The sequence below is a fragment of the Scardinius erythrophthalmus genome (genome assembly GCF_964197995.2).
Source record: "Scardinius erythrophthalmus genome assembly, chromosome: 15".
Lineage (NCBI taxonomy): Eukaryota > Metazoa > Chordata > Actinopteri > Cypriniformes > Leuciscidae > Scardinius > Scardinius erythrophthalmus.
The window spans coordinates 14,112,719-14,131,490 of record NC_138235.1 but is presented as its reverse complement, the minus strand read 5'-3'; the positions used below and the strand labels follow the sequence as shown (position 1 = coordinate 14,131,490).

Here is an 18,772-nt window from a genome sequence, read left to right as displayed (position 1 = left end):
AAAGGCTATTGGCTATTTAAAAAAAGACGCCCAATCTCGCCCAGTTTGAAGTGTCAACAAAGGAATGAAAACCGCCTTATTTACAGGGGTTTTTAACCATTACATCCCGAGGCTTTGATGCTGTTGTCGCACAGAAACTGTCCTTTTATCAAAAGGCTTTTTGTCATCAAGTATGCATGATTTTTATTTTTTTTTTCTGAGAAGGAAGGATTTAGTGAAAGGGGTATTTATAATCTAGGCTTGCGAGATGTGTAGCTGTGGTCTCTTCACAGAACGCTGAACTCGTCTACGGTCGTCAGCCTGACATGTTAGTAGTTTTCACACTGTTTGTTAAGGTCTGTGGGAGAGGAACGGGGGGAACTACAGGAGCGTAAGAAAAGAGGAATGGATAATGATGGTGTGAGGAGATACGAGCAGATCCAGCCCTCTTACCCATTCATGGGCCAGATTTACTAAACGTGTCAAATTAGCGTAAGAGGTCAATCCCATAAAAGTGCAGATGGGAGTGGAAAGTTTTGCGCGTGACGATGCGCAAATGAAAGGACACAGACGCAACCGGATCATTTCCATAATGACCAACGCAATCTACCAAGAGCAGCTCAAATTAGCATCTGGAATTAAGACGTGCTTTTTTGGGGTAGTAAATAATAACGCAAATACCAGTAAATTGACAAACGCAAACCTTAGTAAATCACCATGATTCATTTAAATGCTCTCATCCCATTGCGTCTTTTGCGTGTCTTTAGTAAATCCTAACAGTATATTTAACAGCAAGCAAGCTTAGCAAATCTGCCCTCTGCCCTCTTCTACCTGCTTTTGTTGGGTGTATTATTATATTTCTGGGCTGCGTCCAAAATCGTATACTCTCTTGAGTAGGTACTTATTTGAGTAAGTAATTACTTTGCGACCACTAAAAAGTTCTATATTCTAAAGTTCTATGTCCTAAATAGTATGTGTGTAGTATGAATGTAATCCAGACCTACTACATCCGCCTTGTTTTTCATTTGCCTCGTTTACACTGCAGGTCTTGATGCCCAATTCTGATTTGTTGCCTATATCCGACTATTTTGGACCGTCCATTTACACGTTCTTTCAATTGTGACCCTTATCCGATTCATGTGTTTACACTTGCCATACTATCTGAAACATTGCGCATGCTTAAAGGAGGTTATTGCACAGATGGACGAACGTGAAATATGCAAGGGGGTAATCGAGCTCTCGAATAGCGTACCACCCCCGGGGGCATCCATTGGCTAATAATCCATCTCCTGCTGTTAGCATTCAATTGACTCCCATTCATTTTGGCGTCACTTTGACAGCGAATAACTTTACATATGAGGCGTTTAAAGACTCTATTTGTCCATTGTTTATTTCCAAAGAAACACGACAATGTATAGAAGGCTCCATTACCTTGTATCTTACGTTGTGGCCCTGTAGAAGCAGTTTTTGTAAAAACAGGCTAACGATTGCGTCATAACCACGCGACTCTCTGGAAATTACCGTATAGACAGGAGTAGAAGCTCACAGTCAATCAGGGGGACGTGGAGACACAAAGTCCGATAAAGTCAAGGGAGAAGCCCATAGAGAATCATAAAGTTTCTCCTGCTCCTAGCTCATGGACACCTTCTACTCACGCTCTCAGTCTCTGCAAGATTCAGAAGGGAATGATTCAGATTTCTCTTGGCACAGCTACTAGAAGACAGACGGGTTGCTCACGTCACATCTACGTCGTCCAGCTCAGTTTGAGTCTGCACAGTACACTCAGCCATCAGGAAGAGAGTGCTTCTAATTTGCTTCACTTTTCTCTGTTGAATCCAATGGGGTCGCTGTGTCCATTTCTTTTACTGTCTATGGAAATATGCTTGATGCTAGCTTTGCGATATATGCAAAGTTCGCCAAACATCACCATGATTTTGAGGCGGAGGAGGACGAAAAGGGCCATCATCATTGCACATATGCTTCAGTTATTGTGTGCGAGAGAGATCTCAGGACTGGCGGGAGCATATTGTGGCGGGCTTTAACGAGGAGCAGTAGGTCCGAAATTTTTGGATGAGCAAGCCAACCTTTGATGTGTTGCGTCAACGTTTGTCCACATTCCTCTCCTACGGCGACACGTGTCGTCTGGCCATCCGTCCCTTTGCAGACGCGCGTCGGGATTTCTCTCGTCATTAAACCGCGGAGACGTTGCCTAATGCCTCAGAAAATCTGATCAGCCTGTTTACATGTCAGTCGCATTGGCACATATCTGATTTATATCTGATTTATTTCCACATATGAGCGAGGCCTGAAACTATGGAAGCTTGTTTCCGCCACTGAATAAAACATTTTAAAAGATAATTGTGACTTTTTATCTCACAATTGCGAGTTTACATCTCACAATTCTGACTTTATTTCTCAGAATTGCGAGATATAAAGTCAGAATTGCGTGAAATAAAGTCAGAATTGCGTTATATAAAGTCAGAATTCTGAGGTATAAAGTCGTGATATAAAGTCGCGATTGCGAGAAAAAAAGTCATAATTCTGACTTTATAACACGCAATTGCGACTTTATTTCACGCAATTCTGACTTCATATCTCGCAATTCTGACTTTATATCTCGCAATTCTGACTTTATATCTCGCAATTCTGAGAAATAAAGTCAGAATTGTGAGATGTAAACTCGCAATTGTGAGATAAAAAGTCGGAATTTACTTTTTTTTTTTTTTTTTTGTGGCGGAAACAAGCTTCCATATGAAACCGATCTCGAAATACCCGAATGCATTGTTTTTTTCCTGTTTACACGGTCATAGAACAACGATCTGTGTCACGTATGAGCAAAAAATCGGAATTGGGTCACGTCACTGGCAGTGTAAACGAGGCCATTATCATGTGATCTACCAGCATCAGTTGCGTCACTTCAGTGCCGTTTATAAATCCTCTCCCAGTGTCCAAGTAGTAGGCTAGGTCATCTGGGTACTTTTTGCCTATTGCCCTGCATCCGAAATTGCGTATTTCCCTTATACTGTATATAGTAAGCGAAAAACAGTTTTTGACTGAGAAGTATGTCTGAATTCATGATATTCAGTAGGTAAAAAGTCCCCGGATAATGTACTACTTCCGGTGAGATTCTGAATTGTGTATTCGATGGACACTTTACTATCCCATGAGGCCATGGGAGAGGATTTATGAATGGTATGAAGTGACGCAACTGATGCTCTAAATCACATGATAATAATGACAACATGGCGGATGCAGTATACGTCTGGATTACATTCATACACATTCACATTATGTGGAGCATAGAAGTATATTTTATTTTTGGGTCAACTATCCCTTTAAGAAATATGAATACAGAAATATGATGAGCATATACATATGTTCATATACATAAACACTGATGTTTTTGCTGTCACCCTGCCCTACATTGAAGTGACTAACCCTCTCAGAAGAAGAGATGGAGAAAGACAACGGATGAGATAAACACTCCTGGAGACCGCAGAGACATGCTGAGTTTACAGACGTCAGGCTGTTGTTTGTCCCATAGTCCTCTCTGTTCTCACTGCTTTATGTCAACCGGGTCACTCTGACTAGAAAACCCTTTCATCATCTTCTACAACCTTTTCCACTGTCTTCCCCTCATCTTATTTCATTTATTATCGGTGTTATTTTAGGGGACATTTACACTACACTGTTTTCCAACTAAAATCTGAAAACTTTTTACTTGTTTTGGCCGTTCAATTGAACGACAACGGCGTTTTGGGGACTGAAAATACAAACTTTTGAAAACGGGTTTCAAAGTGCAGGTTTTTGAAAACTATACCTTTATCGTCTCCTTGTAAACTACAAAAATGTGGATTTGTGAAAACGGTGACATCATGCGCGTGTGTATTACGTGTTCAGTCTATAGTCAAGTCAAGTCATCTTCATTTATATAGCGCTTTTAACAATGTAGATTGTTTCAAAGCAGCTTTACAGAGATAAACGTATAATTTATGGTAACAGAGATTGTTTTGGCTTTATAGCGGTTCTTTAATAAAGTTATTTTCCAGCTAAGGTTAGTTTGATTGATTCGCTTCCGTGGCAACAATCATTTGTTATTAAATTAGGGGCCGCTAAGACAACACAATTCTCTCTACACAGACTTTCTCTACACGAACCTGTGAGAAACGCTGATGGCGTTCACATGCGCATTAAGAATCGGTTCTATAGTTATGTGCGTTTGAATATATGTACGCAGGTTTGTAACTCCCTACAAGCCAAGCCTAAACAAAGTACTGGTGTTTCCTTATAATTTTTGATACAGAATTTTATTTTATTTTATCAATTCGGGGTAGATACGCGAATTGAGTTTCCCGACAACGCTTTATCTGTAGAGTGGTAAAGGGATCCTCCATAGGGAGAGACTAGTTGGCACTTCAGCACTGCGTTGTCATCGGGTCCAGGCGAAGGTCCTTCATCAGATCATTCTGGATACGGCCTGGATCCGGCAGGCTGCGGGAAAACCTCGGGATAAACACAGACACTAAAATTAGCGTAGATGCCATTCTTCTCATGAGGTAACGAGTACATCAGGATTTTTGGGAAGTGTTCCCGGTTCCGGCTGACCTAATCTATGCAGCCTAACATTGAATTATAGAAGTCTATAATGTATTATGTGAAAACTAGGTCAAAGAGATGTGTCTTTAGTCTAGCTTTGAACTGACAGAGTGTGTCTGCTTCCCGGACAATGTTAGGAAGACTGTTCCAAAGTTTTGGTGCTAAATAAGAAAAGGATCTACCGCCAGCAGTCGATTTTGATATTCTAGGTATTATTAACTGGCAGGAATTTTGAGATCGCAATAGACGTGAAGGACTATGATGCGTTAAGAGCTCGCTCAAGTACTGGGGAACTAAACCATTTAGTGCTTTGTACGTGATCAGCAATATTTTTAAATTGATGCGATGTTTAATAGGGAGCCAGTGCAGTGTTTAATAGGGAGCCAGGGAGCTATAGTGCGTAGTGTTTCTTTACAAAGTGACATCGCCAACTACTGGCCTGGCATGAGTAATACAGCGATTTTAGTCGTTTTCACGGATTGACAACAGTGTCGTCTGTGCGTGAAAATGCAAAAGAAAAACTTTTTCCGTATTTACTACATTGTTGTCGTGTAAACGTACCTTTAGTACCCTTGAGATATTATAGTTTTACTGATATTTTGTACGTTTTTATATGTATTTTTTTTATTTCATTTTAGTTTTAGCTATTTTATTGTTTTTGTCGATTTTATATATTTTTTTTCTTTTTAAAATGTCTATATAGTTTTGAACAAATTATTTCAGTTTTAGTTATTTTAGTATTAAGTTATAAAAAGTTATAGAAAACAGAAACCTTGGCAACCAGCTGGATCAAAATAAGTTTAAGTTATTTTTATATACTTTATTTCAGTAAAAGCTTACTTTATTACAAGTAAATATATATATATATATATATATATATATATATATATATATATATATATATATATATATATATATATATATATATATATATATATATATATATATATATATTTGTATGGCTTTAGTTCCAGTTAACTTTAATCGCCCTGTTTAATTTTCTCTCTTTCTCCGAGGAAAAACAGTCACACAATCCTGTATGATTTTCTTTTTTCAGTAAAACACAAAAGGAGAAGCTTTGAGGAATGTTCACGCTGCTCTTTACTCTACAGTGACCAAAAATCTTCTGCCAAAAATTCTCGTTTGCACTTTTTTTTCAGTCTCGGTTTGAAAACTTCTGAAGTATTGAATACGGCAAAATTTGTAATTAAATTCTCATTGTCATCAACAATAACACATTAAAGCATCACAGAGAATCACAATCATGTATTGCAGCATATATGGTTAATCGCACCATGTTGAATGTGACTGAAGTGGTGTGGTAAATTTCCCTCTCTTTGGTCTTCTGAAGGCTAGGTTAATCTTTGAAGTCTTTGAACAGATGGAGATTTCCCATTCAAATGCATGAAGCGCTTCACTGTTTTGAAGCGGCCACTCTGTGTTCTGCGTTTGTAGTGAATGTGCTGTTTTCATCTTAGGAAACGTTTACTGTTTGGGCTGGTGACCGCAGTGCTGTACAGTGAATATTAGATGTGCTCTGTGTACTTGTGTCTGTGATCTCAGCAGGTTTTGAGGGCAGGGGTTAGAAACGCTCTCGTGGGCTTAAAGCAGTCTTACTGCAGGCCTGTTGTAATCTTATTACCCACAGTTAGTCAATGACTGTCTTTGTGATGGGGTTTCAGCTCAGACATCAGTTCCTTAAAATATAATCGCGTCAAAAGTGACCGAAAGGGGAATGAAATGGAAATGACATGGAGGGCAAGATTTTTTAAAGAATATGACTTTTATATATTCCCATGACCTGAAATGTTATTGGTTATTAAGTGTTCTCCTAATGATGACATAAAGATAATGTATAACATAAATATAAACATAATAATATTTATTTATGAATTAATCATTTATTACATTTGGGTCAATGACATGACAGGCATTTTTTTTTTGTCTAATTGCATTATTTCCTTTTAAAATAATTTGATAAATTATTGACAAGTATCTCTTTATTCTACATAACTTATTTAGTTTGAATTCATTTTCAGTTCATTCAAATAATAAGTATTATTTTATGTTTTGGTATCTTAAACCCACAAAATGTCAGGTGGCACAACCGTCCACATAAATTAACTGACTTAGGAAACTATTTAAAACGATTTCTTAATAATAAGAAATTAAAAATTAAATTAAATTAAATATTATGGCATAATTTTTATGTTTTATATATGAATTTTATGTTTTATATATGAAAATATATACCACCTGACAAAAACATAATTAAACCCTTTGAAGCGTTATTTAACAATTAAAAGTTGTTTATACAGATTGTTGCTGAAAAATATGCCTTACATCAATTTTGAAAAGATTTTGAAAAAAAATATTTTTTTTAAGCTTCATTTGTCATTGACTCATTTGTAAAATATATATGTATATTTTTTATGTTAAATACATTCAAATACTTGTTTAAAATTGTTCTTAAATATTGTGTTTTTTAACATGTATTTAAGGTGCAAGGAAAATACATTATTTCTTTTTACTTGATGGTTACACCGTATGACATTTTCAAGTCATTAAAAGGGAAATTTATGCCCTCTTACAAAGTCTTGATTTTGTTTTTGGACTCTACTTGAATAGATTTTCATGACTGAATGTTAAAAAAACACACATTATTTTCCCCATATTCTCCATTGTTGCAGCTCCTCTCTTCCCAGTCTGTTAGTATTGCTCTGTTTAGTTCCTGTCTCTCAGAAAAGCTCAATGTGTTCTGATTGGTCGGCTGGATCAGGTGTGTTGTGATTGGTCAAGCACATCGAGTGTGTTTGAAAAATGTCCCGCCCCTTACCCTAACCGTGAGTTTCAACACACTACTAACTCAACCAGGCCCCGCCCCTTTATTTTACATATGCAGTGGACAGGAATTATTTAAATGAGGAATATTGTGACGTGTTCGTTCCCGGGAGAAAACTCAAGACTACACTGGAGGCGTTTCAGGGAGTTCAGAACAGTGTTACTGATATAGAGAATAACTCCCGCTGGACGGACTTTGTGCTTTATTACTTTGCAACATTACACATTAAAGGCCCTGATATACCCATGGTGAAGTTCTTTTCTGTTGTTTCAAACTCCTGAAGCGAACTTCGTTTTGGCCTGATTTTTTCGAAATGACGTCACACCTGTTAGTCCTTCGATTTCACTTTAAGTATATCAGGACCTTATAGAATTTAAAGAATTTTACATGTATAAAAGCATAATAGTACCCCTTTAAGTTCAAATCTTATTGACAATGGTGTAAAACATGAGTTCTAAGAACTTGGTACATGTTTTATACATGTTTTAAACACCATTTATTTATGGTGGACCCTTATTGACTCGTACCTCTTAAACCCTCTAACCAGTGCTTTGGTCTTGTGTAGGTTCACTAAGAACCTCTCCCCAGATAAGATCAACCTGAGCACACTGAAGGGAGAGGGTCAGCTGTCCAACCTGGAGCTGGATGAGGAGGTCCTGCAGAACATGCTGGATCTGCCCACCTGGCTGGCCGTCACCCGCGTCTACTGCAACAAGGCTGCTATACGGGTAGGGTGGAGGAATCATCATTAATGTGAGAGGATACTGTCATGAATAACGTTATAGCTTGGAGAACTGTAGTTAAATGTCTTTTCCCCCCATGTCAGATACAATGGACGAAGTTGAAGACCAGTCCCATATGTTTGGTAAGAATCTCCCCGAGTGTGTTTCCACTCTTACGTCATGCTTCTCAGTCACATTCTGCCATCCCCATGCTTATCACATGATCTCCAGTCCCTTTTCACTTCTGCAAAAGTACCTTTATTTTATTCCTGTGTTTCACTCAGATGTTACAGCATCTGATAAGGTCAGATTGAGTTCTGTGCAACAGTGACTGCACACTTTTTCAGTGGATTGATTTACAGCTAATTTCTCCATTGGCGTTTCAGCAGTTTTAGTATTTAATCAAACCAATCACTTCAGAGATTAATGGCAAAACCATGGCAGTTGATTTGAAGCAAAAACAAATGCAAAATATGTGAGAATTAATGAACTACTCTTGTAAGTCATTGCAAATGATAAGGTTGAATAAGTCTGGGACTTTTTGTGCTTTTTTTAACTCATGATGCATTCCGATACATTTTGACTTGTATGAGATGCATGGATAATTTGTTCCCCTACTAAAAACTTTGCAAATGAGCAAAGACTATCAATATACACCACTTTTTTTTTTTTTTAAGATATAATCATAAAATAACATTTTGAATTGGGTATTAACTGAGGCTGTAATGTGATCTTGTGCAATTATTATTATTATTTTTTTAAATATATGAGTTAAATTTGTCTCAATTACTTCTGTAATATGTCATATCTCACACACTTTTGCATCTGGATTTTGTTGATAAACATGAATATCTACAACTATTGATGAACCATTGCAGCATGAATTGATCACCATTTCCATCTAAAAGTGAAAAAAGTAAATATATATATATTTTTTAAGGTTTTCATGTATTTCAGTGATTTTCTTTAGTTCATGTAAAATGTGAAGTTTCAAAGAATTTCTCATTTTATAATTAATAAAAAGGGGGTTAATGTAATAATAACATGATAATAACCTTCAAAATGTTGATATTTTTGCATTTCAACATGTTAATGAGAAGTTATTAATCAGATACAATATGGTTTTAGTTGAAACTGTGAAACTGTGAAGACTGTGTTCGGAACAGACCCAGTGAGAAAAAATTGTATGCAGATTTTGAATCCATGTTGTGCATTAATGCTCTACCACTACAACATCCCATACATTAGATTAACTAGTTAAAGTTAGCTAGTGTTACTTAAAACTTCACTCCGAAGATTTCAGGGAGATTCCCATTTCCATATTCTATAGATAATGTATGTCTTGAGAAGTGTAGATCATAATAAATAAAACAAGTGACTAACAATACATCAGTTCAGTTCTGACGGACTCAATTCTGTTTCTTCTCCTTTTGCAGTTCCTGGATAAAGTAGAAGTTGAAATGAGAACCTGTGAAGAACCGCGGCCTCCAAACGGCCCTTCTCCAATAGCCATCACTGCAGGCCAAAGGTCAGAGTGATCTGCCGTCCTCCTTTTAGTATACAAATGCACAGTGGTTTACAAATCATACAGAGAGTGTTGAAAGCTCCCTATGATGTCCTCTCCATCATGCACAGTGACATTTAGATTCATTAGTGGTACTTGCTAAGTCAAGCATCAATACTGTTATTTGTTTAAACTCTTAATGCCAAGTATTGGCAGAGTAAAACATATCGCACAAATGTTCTACAAACAAATGATTCCTCAAAAGGTGGCCATAAATTAGATCCCATATAAGCTATGAAGTGAGGACACAAGCCAAATCTATAGGAAATAGAACATCATTAGAATATTCTTTATAATATCAGCAACAAGCCGGAATGTTCTAATCTAAAACACAGAGGGTTTCATTCAAATTATATATATTTTTTTACCATAATTCAATAAAAAGCGTTTTATCATCATCATCAGGCACACAGCAGTTGACACAACACTTCATGTTTTATTTTAATTAAACAACATACAATATAACACAATATTTATAGTTAAATTATTCATTTTTTCTTTATTCATTAAAAATGCATAATATCAACATCATATCATATGCATACATGCAGTTATAATAGTAATTACATTTCAAATCTAACCTTTTTTATCATAGTAAACATCTATATATCATTCCTAATAAAAGTATTGTTTAGCGTAAAACATTTAGAAGATTAGTGAACAGGCTGTCGGTTACTTAAATGTTAAGGTGTTTCCTCACAAAAGCATTTTATTAAGTGTAGTGAAGATTTTCTCCATTGACATCCATTCATAAAAAACGGCCTCTGCTCTCCTTTCCTGCGTACCAGCGTTAGCATTAGCCGTTACGTTTTTTGTCTAAATCTTGCTTATCATCTAGTGGCTTTGCCTCTACTGTGTGTGTTTTGAAAGGAGGCGTGGCTTTGAGATGCTCTGAAAAGGGAGAGTGGGATCTTAAGGTAGGGACACACCAAACCGACGGCAAAGAGCTAGCGCTGATGAAAGCCGACTGTTGTCGCCTCGCGTCGCCTGCGTCGGGGGAAAAAAGCTGCACTTGAACACAGCGAGAGAACTACAGCCGACTGTCAACTAGCATTCACGTTCTGTGCCTGTGTGTAAAAAAAACCTGCCGCCGTTCGACTAAAGCCAACGGCTCTAAACAACCATGTCGGCCGACGCTCAAAAACCATTGGTGTGTCCCTGGCTTTATGCTTTCAAAGCTAGCTTGCTATTGCTAGCCTCTCAGAAATTGCCTACCCTGCCTTTAAACTTATTAATTTCATTTATTTCCCAGGCAACTTTTTTTTTACATTTTAAGTTGTTCATCTAATTCTTTTATCTTATTTCAGTTATTGAAAAGTTTTTTAAATGTTTTTTACGGAACAATGACTGGATTAATCGTTCTGTCTAACGGATGTTTGCGGTCTGTCTCTGCAGTGAGTACGGCTTCGCTGAGAAGGTTGTGGAAGGAATGTCTGTGATCATCAACTCCATCACGATTAAAGTTCAGGCCCGAGCGTTTCACGCCTCCTTCGAGCTCTGGCAGCTCCAGGGCTGCAGCCTCAACCCCAAATGGCAGAAGAGCGACCTTCGGCACACACGCATTACTCATCCTAAGAGAGGAGAGGTACGGTACAGACGGCAGTGAAAGTGCCATGCAACAGTAAAAACAGGTGTACGGTGTTCATGTTGGGCTGTCCTGCAACGCTGACCCCTCAGTTTGACATGTACGACACCTGCTGGAAGAAGCACCCGAGGTTATGCAGCACTTTTGTCACATTTAGCTTGAAGCGCAAAAAAATGTCCTCATTAGGTTTTTGTGGCATTAAAAGGTATTACCCTGGTTAAAACACCTTTCAGTATGAACTGTCAGCTTCTTCATTTTAAAGAGCAAGTGAATCATATAAAGGAGAAAACTAGCATTGGTTACATGATCTAACAGGGGACAAAAGCAGCACAGATCAACATCTGTCAGATCAAAGTGTTTCTACACTTCACTTCTCCTCCATTTGTTCCTCTTTCACTTGCTTTTCTCCACTCACTGAAGCACATGCTCATGAGAAGTCCCCTCTCAATTACTTTTCCAGACCAGCATTAGGTAATGAAATCCGGCCAATCATTTTGATATATGGACTGAGTATTCAGGTTGCCAGATCTTCTAAATGAGCTGTAATGCAGTTAGATGTGAGATGGATGTTACACTCAGAGATGACCTCTCCTGCTTTCTTAATATAGAGCTGTGCTTCAGGGTTACGCCGCCCACTGAAGCACAGCCAGTGGTGTAGAAAGCCAAATGCTCAGATTGTAATGTGTCTTTTTTTAGCCATCATGAAATCAAAACTGACACTGTTTTCATGGTAGCACTTTAGGTTACGCTTTATTTTAAAGTGTCGTTGTTATAGTGTAATTATATATTTAAGTACTGAGTAATATTAAGCAACTACATGTACTTACTATAGGGTTAGGGTAGGATTAGGATTTGGTTGAGGGTTAGTTGCATGTAATTATGCATAATTTACTGTTATTACTATGGTAAGTACATGTAACATGTAACAAGGACACTGTAAAATAAAGTGTTACCGCACTTTATTCTCCAGTCCTGTTCCACATGTACATAATATGTACTTATAGCAATTACAATAACTGGGTAATAACCAGGAACTAACCCTGAACCTAACCTTAACCCATGTAGTTACCTTATATTACCAGTACTTTCTTTGGTTAGTACACTGTAAAATAGAGTGTAACCATTTTCATAATACACTTGTCTGACAGTTTTCTCGACTACTGTTATATACACAATATGTAAATATATAAGAATGTTCATAAATCAAAATTTATGACATCTAAATCACATTGGCTGCAATTATCAAACCGCAAAGTCTACAATTTAATTAAAAAAAATAAATGCACTGTGGGTTTAAGAGTTAAATGTGTTCATGATCTAATGCTTCACACAAACCCCATCTCTGCATGTGCACTTGGGTCGCTTATATCGTCATTATTTCACCAGATATAAAATGAGATATATAAACCTGTATCCAAACATGGAGGGCTCCCTGCAGGTTTCCTCCAAAATAAAAGCATGAGGGGTTTAATGGTTGAGAACAAACACACAAAAAATAAGATGTAAAATATTAGAATTTTACATTTATACCATAAAATATATATTTTTTGTTAAATGCCCAATTATTTTTATTTTACATTACAATTGTAATATATGTCCATTTTTATTTTCATGATAATCATAGTAAAAATCATAATAATTATTATTTTTTTGTATTTTTGAATGGGTCAACAACAGTGAAATTGTGGCTTATTATAACAGTCATAACTCTGTTCATGAACACTCAAATTTAAAGTTTTTCCCAAATCGTTAATCCCTTAAAGAAATAGTTCACCCAAAAATCATAATTTACTCACCCTCAAGTTGTTTTAAACATGTATGAGTTTCTTCTACTGAACACAAAAGATATTTTGAAGAATGTGGGTAACCAGACAGTTGACGGTAGCCATTGACTTTCATAGTAAGGAAAATATATATATTTATATTTTATAAAAATATAAATATATTTTTAAATAACGATATTTAACGGTTTTATTTTTGGATGAACTATCCCTTAAAGGATGTTTTGGTACCCAAAGTAAGTGATTGGCACTTTTTTCTTATTATTTTTATTTTCTATGCAGATGCACTCACCTACAAAATCAACCCAATCACTCTAGAATGATTAATTTGATTTCATTTCTATTTTTTCATATCGCAATATATATTGCTGAAAATCAAAATATCGCAACGAAAAAAACTGTGCATCCTTACTACTCTTGTAGCCAATACAGCCTTTCTTAAATCTTGCACATAGGTTAGGCAGTAATTCAATGACAGTTTACATGTAAGTGCAATAAAAGTTATGACAATAATAGAAAGTAAAGACGGATTTTAAAAGGAAAATTGTTTTATTTTAAAGAAAGTCCATTCGATTGCCATCTTGACAATGCCCTTGGGTAGCTATTACCAGTCTTTAAACTCAACTTCAATGTGGAAAGATTAAAATCGCCATGATTGCTCTCCAAGCTTGCATTAGTGACATGTTTTTCACCGAGTGTGATGGCTGATACTCTGGTGTCCTGCAGGTCCTGACGTTCAAGGAGATCAACTGGCAGAGTCTGCGCATTGAGGCCGATGCGATTGAGAGTGACGAGCAGGATCTGGGCAGCACGCCACTACGCCTCATTACCAACCAAGGACGGATACGCATCGCTCTCAAACGCAGGGTACACTTTTCATATTTATTTACAAATCTTCTTCACAGAAAAACCCTCTTCATCACTTGTTCGCCAAAGTCACATGAGAAAATGTTGAACTAGTCATAGGTTTTTGCCTGAATGTAAAGTTTGCATGGTTTTCCATTCTGCCGGGCAGATATTGACTATTTTTGTAAAAGACATTTTGTAGGGGAGTTTCATTCATTTGATATCAGTTTTGATATCTTGATGTCTGACATTGTGTGACAGGGTATCATCTGTTTCAGCTGATTTTATAGTGGTGTGTTGCTTTTGGGATACTGGAACATAGATTAGATCATCATAATTATCAGAATTTGCGCTGAATGATATTAGAAATTTTTTGTTTCTCTTCGATATATAGACTGCTTTATGATTATTTTTTTTGACGACCAAGTTTACTTGAATAGCTCTATTTGGAAAGAATTTATCATTCTAGAATGATTTTTTAAAATGAACAAAGATAATTTATAAAATATATATATTTTTACTTTTCTGAATAATCTCCACTTGAGTTATCATATGCCACATTCACAATATGTTTGACAGTTTTTCACTGTAGCATTTTTACCGTTAAAATCACAATCATTTTAGATCATTGTATATTTATTGAATTAAATCACAGCCTTTGCGATGTGATAATCACACTAAGCTTATCTCATGATTTTGGTTTTATGATTTTTTGGTGCAGCCCTAATCAGAGGGGAAGGGCATGTATTCTGTGCTGACGTTACTACCCTCCTCGTCTCAGGTGAAGGACTGTAATGTCTTGGCCTCTAAGCTGCTCTTCATACTGGATGATCTGCTGTGGGTGCTGACAGACTCCCAGCTCAAGGCCATCATCCACTACGCCAAGTCTCTGAGTGAGGCCATGGAGAAGTCCGCGCAGCAGAGGAAGAGCATGGCTGCTGAAACACTACAGGTGCCACACTGGACCCTTTAAAATAATCTCTCAAAAATGTTATGAAGACAATTTAAGGGGCTTTCGCGCTGGGTAGTTCTAGGAACTCAGTTCTAGGAACTAGCCACCAGGATGGTTCCCCAAGAACTAATGTTTCCCTTAGGAACGTTTTCCTGGTTGCATTCGCACCGCCAGTAGGAACTCTGAAGTGATGTGAGGCACGCTTGTTGTTGTGACTTTTATTTTGGCGCTGCTGAGAACGGCAGAGCCTGAGCAAACAGCGCTCGCATTCTCCGTGTTCATTATGGTTGATGTCCAGTGTCGCTAGCTGAGCAGAAATACATAACTATGTTTGACTTGGTCCCCTCAAAGTTGCGTTGGATTTTCTCCTCAGCGTAAAGGTTAAGAGGCCCATCTATCACTGTTTTCCATGTTCATAGAGTTAGTTTCTGGAGTAAATATATAGGCTACAATCTGCGTGTATACATAGCTTTTTTTTAAATGGCGGGTGCTGGTGTTTCGCGTGTGTTCGGCCAATCAGCGTCACTAACGTCACTGGTAGTTCCTATAGTGCTGGTTTAGACCCGACTCTGAAGTAGGAGCTAAATCAGTTCCTCCAAAAGGAGTTCCTAGAACTAAAATCGTTCCCAGTTCCTGCGGTGTGAACACGCCAAAATCCGGGAACTTCCGCCAATAGTTCGAGGAACTATGAAAAGGTTCCTCTGGTGTGAAAGCCTCTTTAATGGTTAATGAGATGCTCTTATTGGCACATCAGATTTTAAGATCAAAAAGAAAAGGAAACCCTTTGCCCTATACTGCACTGCCTCAGGTTTTGGGGCAAAGGTTGTAGTGAGGCTTTTGGACACAATTGTCATTACAAAACAGCTCAACAAAGTAAATGTTGTGTAAAGCCGTCTATAAGATATTTAATCCCGAGTGTAGGCCATCCTGCGTCAGCCACTCCCTGTGAATGACTCAGACAGTGTCGGAGTGTGTGTTTATGTCTTTGTGTGTTTGTGCACCAGACTGCGCCTCCCTCTCCTGGGATCCACCCTCTGTGGACTGAACCTCCTCCACCCGAAGCGGTCGGGACTCCCGACACACTGGCCCAGAATTTCGACCTCCATGATGTTAGAGAATCATCCTACCACACTTTCATCTCCCGTCTCGACCTGCACATCTGCAACGACAGCTCTTCAGATTCTGGTAATGAATTCAGATCACTGTTACCATTAATTATATTTCTACACAGTTACTTGAAAGGAATAGTTAATTGAAAATTTAATTTTGTAATTAATTCACTAGAACACAGTTTATATTGTGTTTTTAACTACTATACACTTACATTTAAATTGATAATTTGATACAATGCACTTTTTGTGTACATACTGTACATGTTTAACATTGTCTTTATATTTAAAAAAAACCTGCATGTGAACACATCTGTTATTAATTTCTAATTATTAATCTATAATTACACTGTTGACCCTTCCCTTTTAACTAAGGATGTCAATTTACATAGATTTCCATAATAGATTGGTTTAAGTTAACAATCAATTAAGATTAATTGTTAACCTTAATTAACCAATTTTATCCCTTAAAACTAATCTTTGTTCACCAAAAGTATATATTTAAAAGTTTTTTTCCTTGAAAAAAACGTTTGTCATGCCTTAAAAATAGCTTGAATGTAACTCTACACCCTTGCCTCATTTAGTATACACGGTTCTATGAATATGCAAATGATCCCTGCCTCCACTCACTCACACCAGCTCACATTGATCTGATTGGTTACAAGGTAGTTTGTGATGTCAGAAACACCAGTGATTTCAAACCGAGTTTTTGAGACTGTCTTTGGTTCACTGCAGTTTTAAGGAGAAAATACTCAGCAATGCTGTTGACTTATGAATTTGCACATGGTTTGTCTTAAAGCACATTAAACACCACATATAAACAACATTAAAAACTTGATTTACACCACAGGGAGACTTTAAATCTGAAGTGGGGGGTGCTAATAAGTTATCATGTTACTTAACATCCACTTTGCTTAACCAACACAAAATAGGTGTAGTTTTAAAGCTTAGAAGCTTGGCTTTAGAGTGAATATAGGGAACATGACCATCACTTCATAAGTGCTTTTAAATTTGCTGGCATGTCAGAGAAGTGCTCTATTTTCATAGCGTAAAAAAATAACTGCATGAAAAAAAGTAGTTTGCACATTCAAATAAATACCGTCTTTTTTGTTTAAAGGAAAAAAAGAAAGTCGTACAGGTTTGGAGCCACATGGAGATTAAATAATATCAAAATTGAAAGTTTTGAAGGGAACTAAACTTATCTTGTTAGCAGTTAGCTACGTATATCATCATAACACTGATGTACCCATGTGATTTATCCTGTACACACAGATGAAGCTCCGCCTCCAGGAACACAGGGTGCGATGCAGCTGACCCTCCGGAAGCTGGGCTGGGATTACTACCCTTTCCACAGACCAGGTGACAGACGGGATTCATATCATACACCCTCTGTTGCCTTGTGGTTCTGAGGTTTTAACTTGCACTTTTCTGTCTCTGGCTTTGAGGTCACGCCATATAAATTCGCTTGACTATGTACACTACCTTTCAAAAGTCCATTCTGCTCACCAGTGCTGCATTTATTTGATCAAAAATACAGTAATAAAACAGTAATATTCTAAAATATTTTTACACTTTAAAATGACTGTTTTCATATTTTTCTATTTGAATGTATTTTAAAATGTAATTTATTCCTGTGATCAAAGCTGAATTTTCAGCATTATTACTCCAGTCTTTAGTGTTACATGACCCTTCAGAAATCATTCTAATATGATTATTTGATAATGAAGAAACAATTTTTATTATCATTTATTATGATTTTATGTTCCCTCCTCCTCATTCATTTAAAGTTAGACATCAACCTTCTTAGATTGATTCCTCCTCAATCAATTAATTATAAGCAATGTAACAAAGAGTTATTGTTTTTTAAAAAGAAATGTTTTCCAATACATTTTTTGTGAATAGTGACCCGAGGTGTGTAACAGTGTAAGTGTATTTTTTTTCTGCACAACAGTAATTGAATCTCTGATGACTGAATAAGTGCAATTCACCTTCATTCCTACAAGGTGGCAATGTCTGATACACAATGATAACCTGATCTTTTACTCATTGTTAAAAACAAAAGAATAGGAAGAATCATCAGCAAAACTAAATGAACTGGCTCGGTGATTTACTGCAGAGCAAGTACTGAACACAATCACATATTAGTGTCACTGTCACTTGATGGTGGGTCTGGTGAAGAAGCTGTCAGACTCTGCGATCAAAATTTTGAAGACTTGGAAAATGATAGTTTTGAGAATATGGTTGACATCGCGAAAATGAGTCGGTTACTGAATATACAAATGAAATAAGCTCTGATGATGACACTAGCTATGTTTTTATGCACATGTTGAAGTATGGCATCAGAAACGAGAGATGTAAACGCCAAATTTTCCGAAAATAAATAAATAATAATAATTTTCAAAAAAGATTTTACGTCGGTTGAGGTGGTTTTTGACTTGTGCAAAAAGGAGTTAATGCGAATAATGGGAGATGGAAACAAATTTGCCGGATAAGCAGCAGTCACCCACTTTACTGATTGGCTGTTTCCGCTGTTTTATTTACAGTTGGTTAGTAGTTTACCAATAAATACCACCAGCATCTGCTCAAACTTTTTTTTTTCTGCGACCTTTGATTCACTTCACGTTTGGATGGAATCCCAGCTAGTGATGACAGTAAAAAGCATCCACTCAAATTAATCCCTTTCAAGATCTATTCTTTAGTAATTGTTACTCTAATATCAAAAGAGTTTTATACTATTGCAGCAGTTAGAGAGCCATCCATGTTAAATATACTAGATCCGGGTCACTAAAGACCCAA

At 36.9% G+C, this 18,772-nt stretch overlaps 1 protein-coding gene across 2 annotated transcripts in view; it reads left to right on the top strand.

Moving 5' to 3' along the window:
• bltp3a (bridge-like lipid transfer protein family member 3A) overlaps positions 1-18,772 on the top strand; it is a 39,902-nt gene that overhangs the window by 4,536 nt on the left and 16,594 nt on the right. For both annotated transcript variants that reach the window (XM_081385901.1, XM_081385900.1), the window contains exons 2-9: positions 7,983-8,145; positions 8,244-8,282; positions 9,576-9,667; positions 11,099-11,288; positions 13,796-13,936; positions 14,697-14,867; positions 15,872-16,052; positions 17,249-17,335. In XM_081385901.1, coding sequence (XP_081242027.1) covers positions 7,983-8,145; positions 8,244-8,282; positions 9,576-9,667; positions 11,099-11,288; positions 13,796-13,936; positions 14,697-14,867; positions 15,872-16,052; positions 17,249-17,335 — 1,064 coding nt within the window. The remainder of the gene's footprint in view (positions 1-7,982; positions 8,146-8,243; positions 8,283-9,575; positions 9,668-11,098; positions 11,289-13,795; positions 13,937-14,696; positions 14,868-15,871; positions 16,053-17,248; positions 17,336-18,772) is intronic.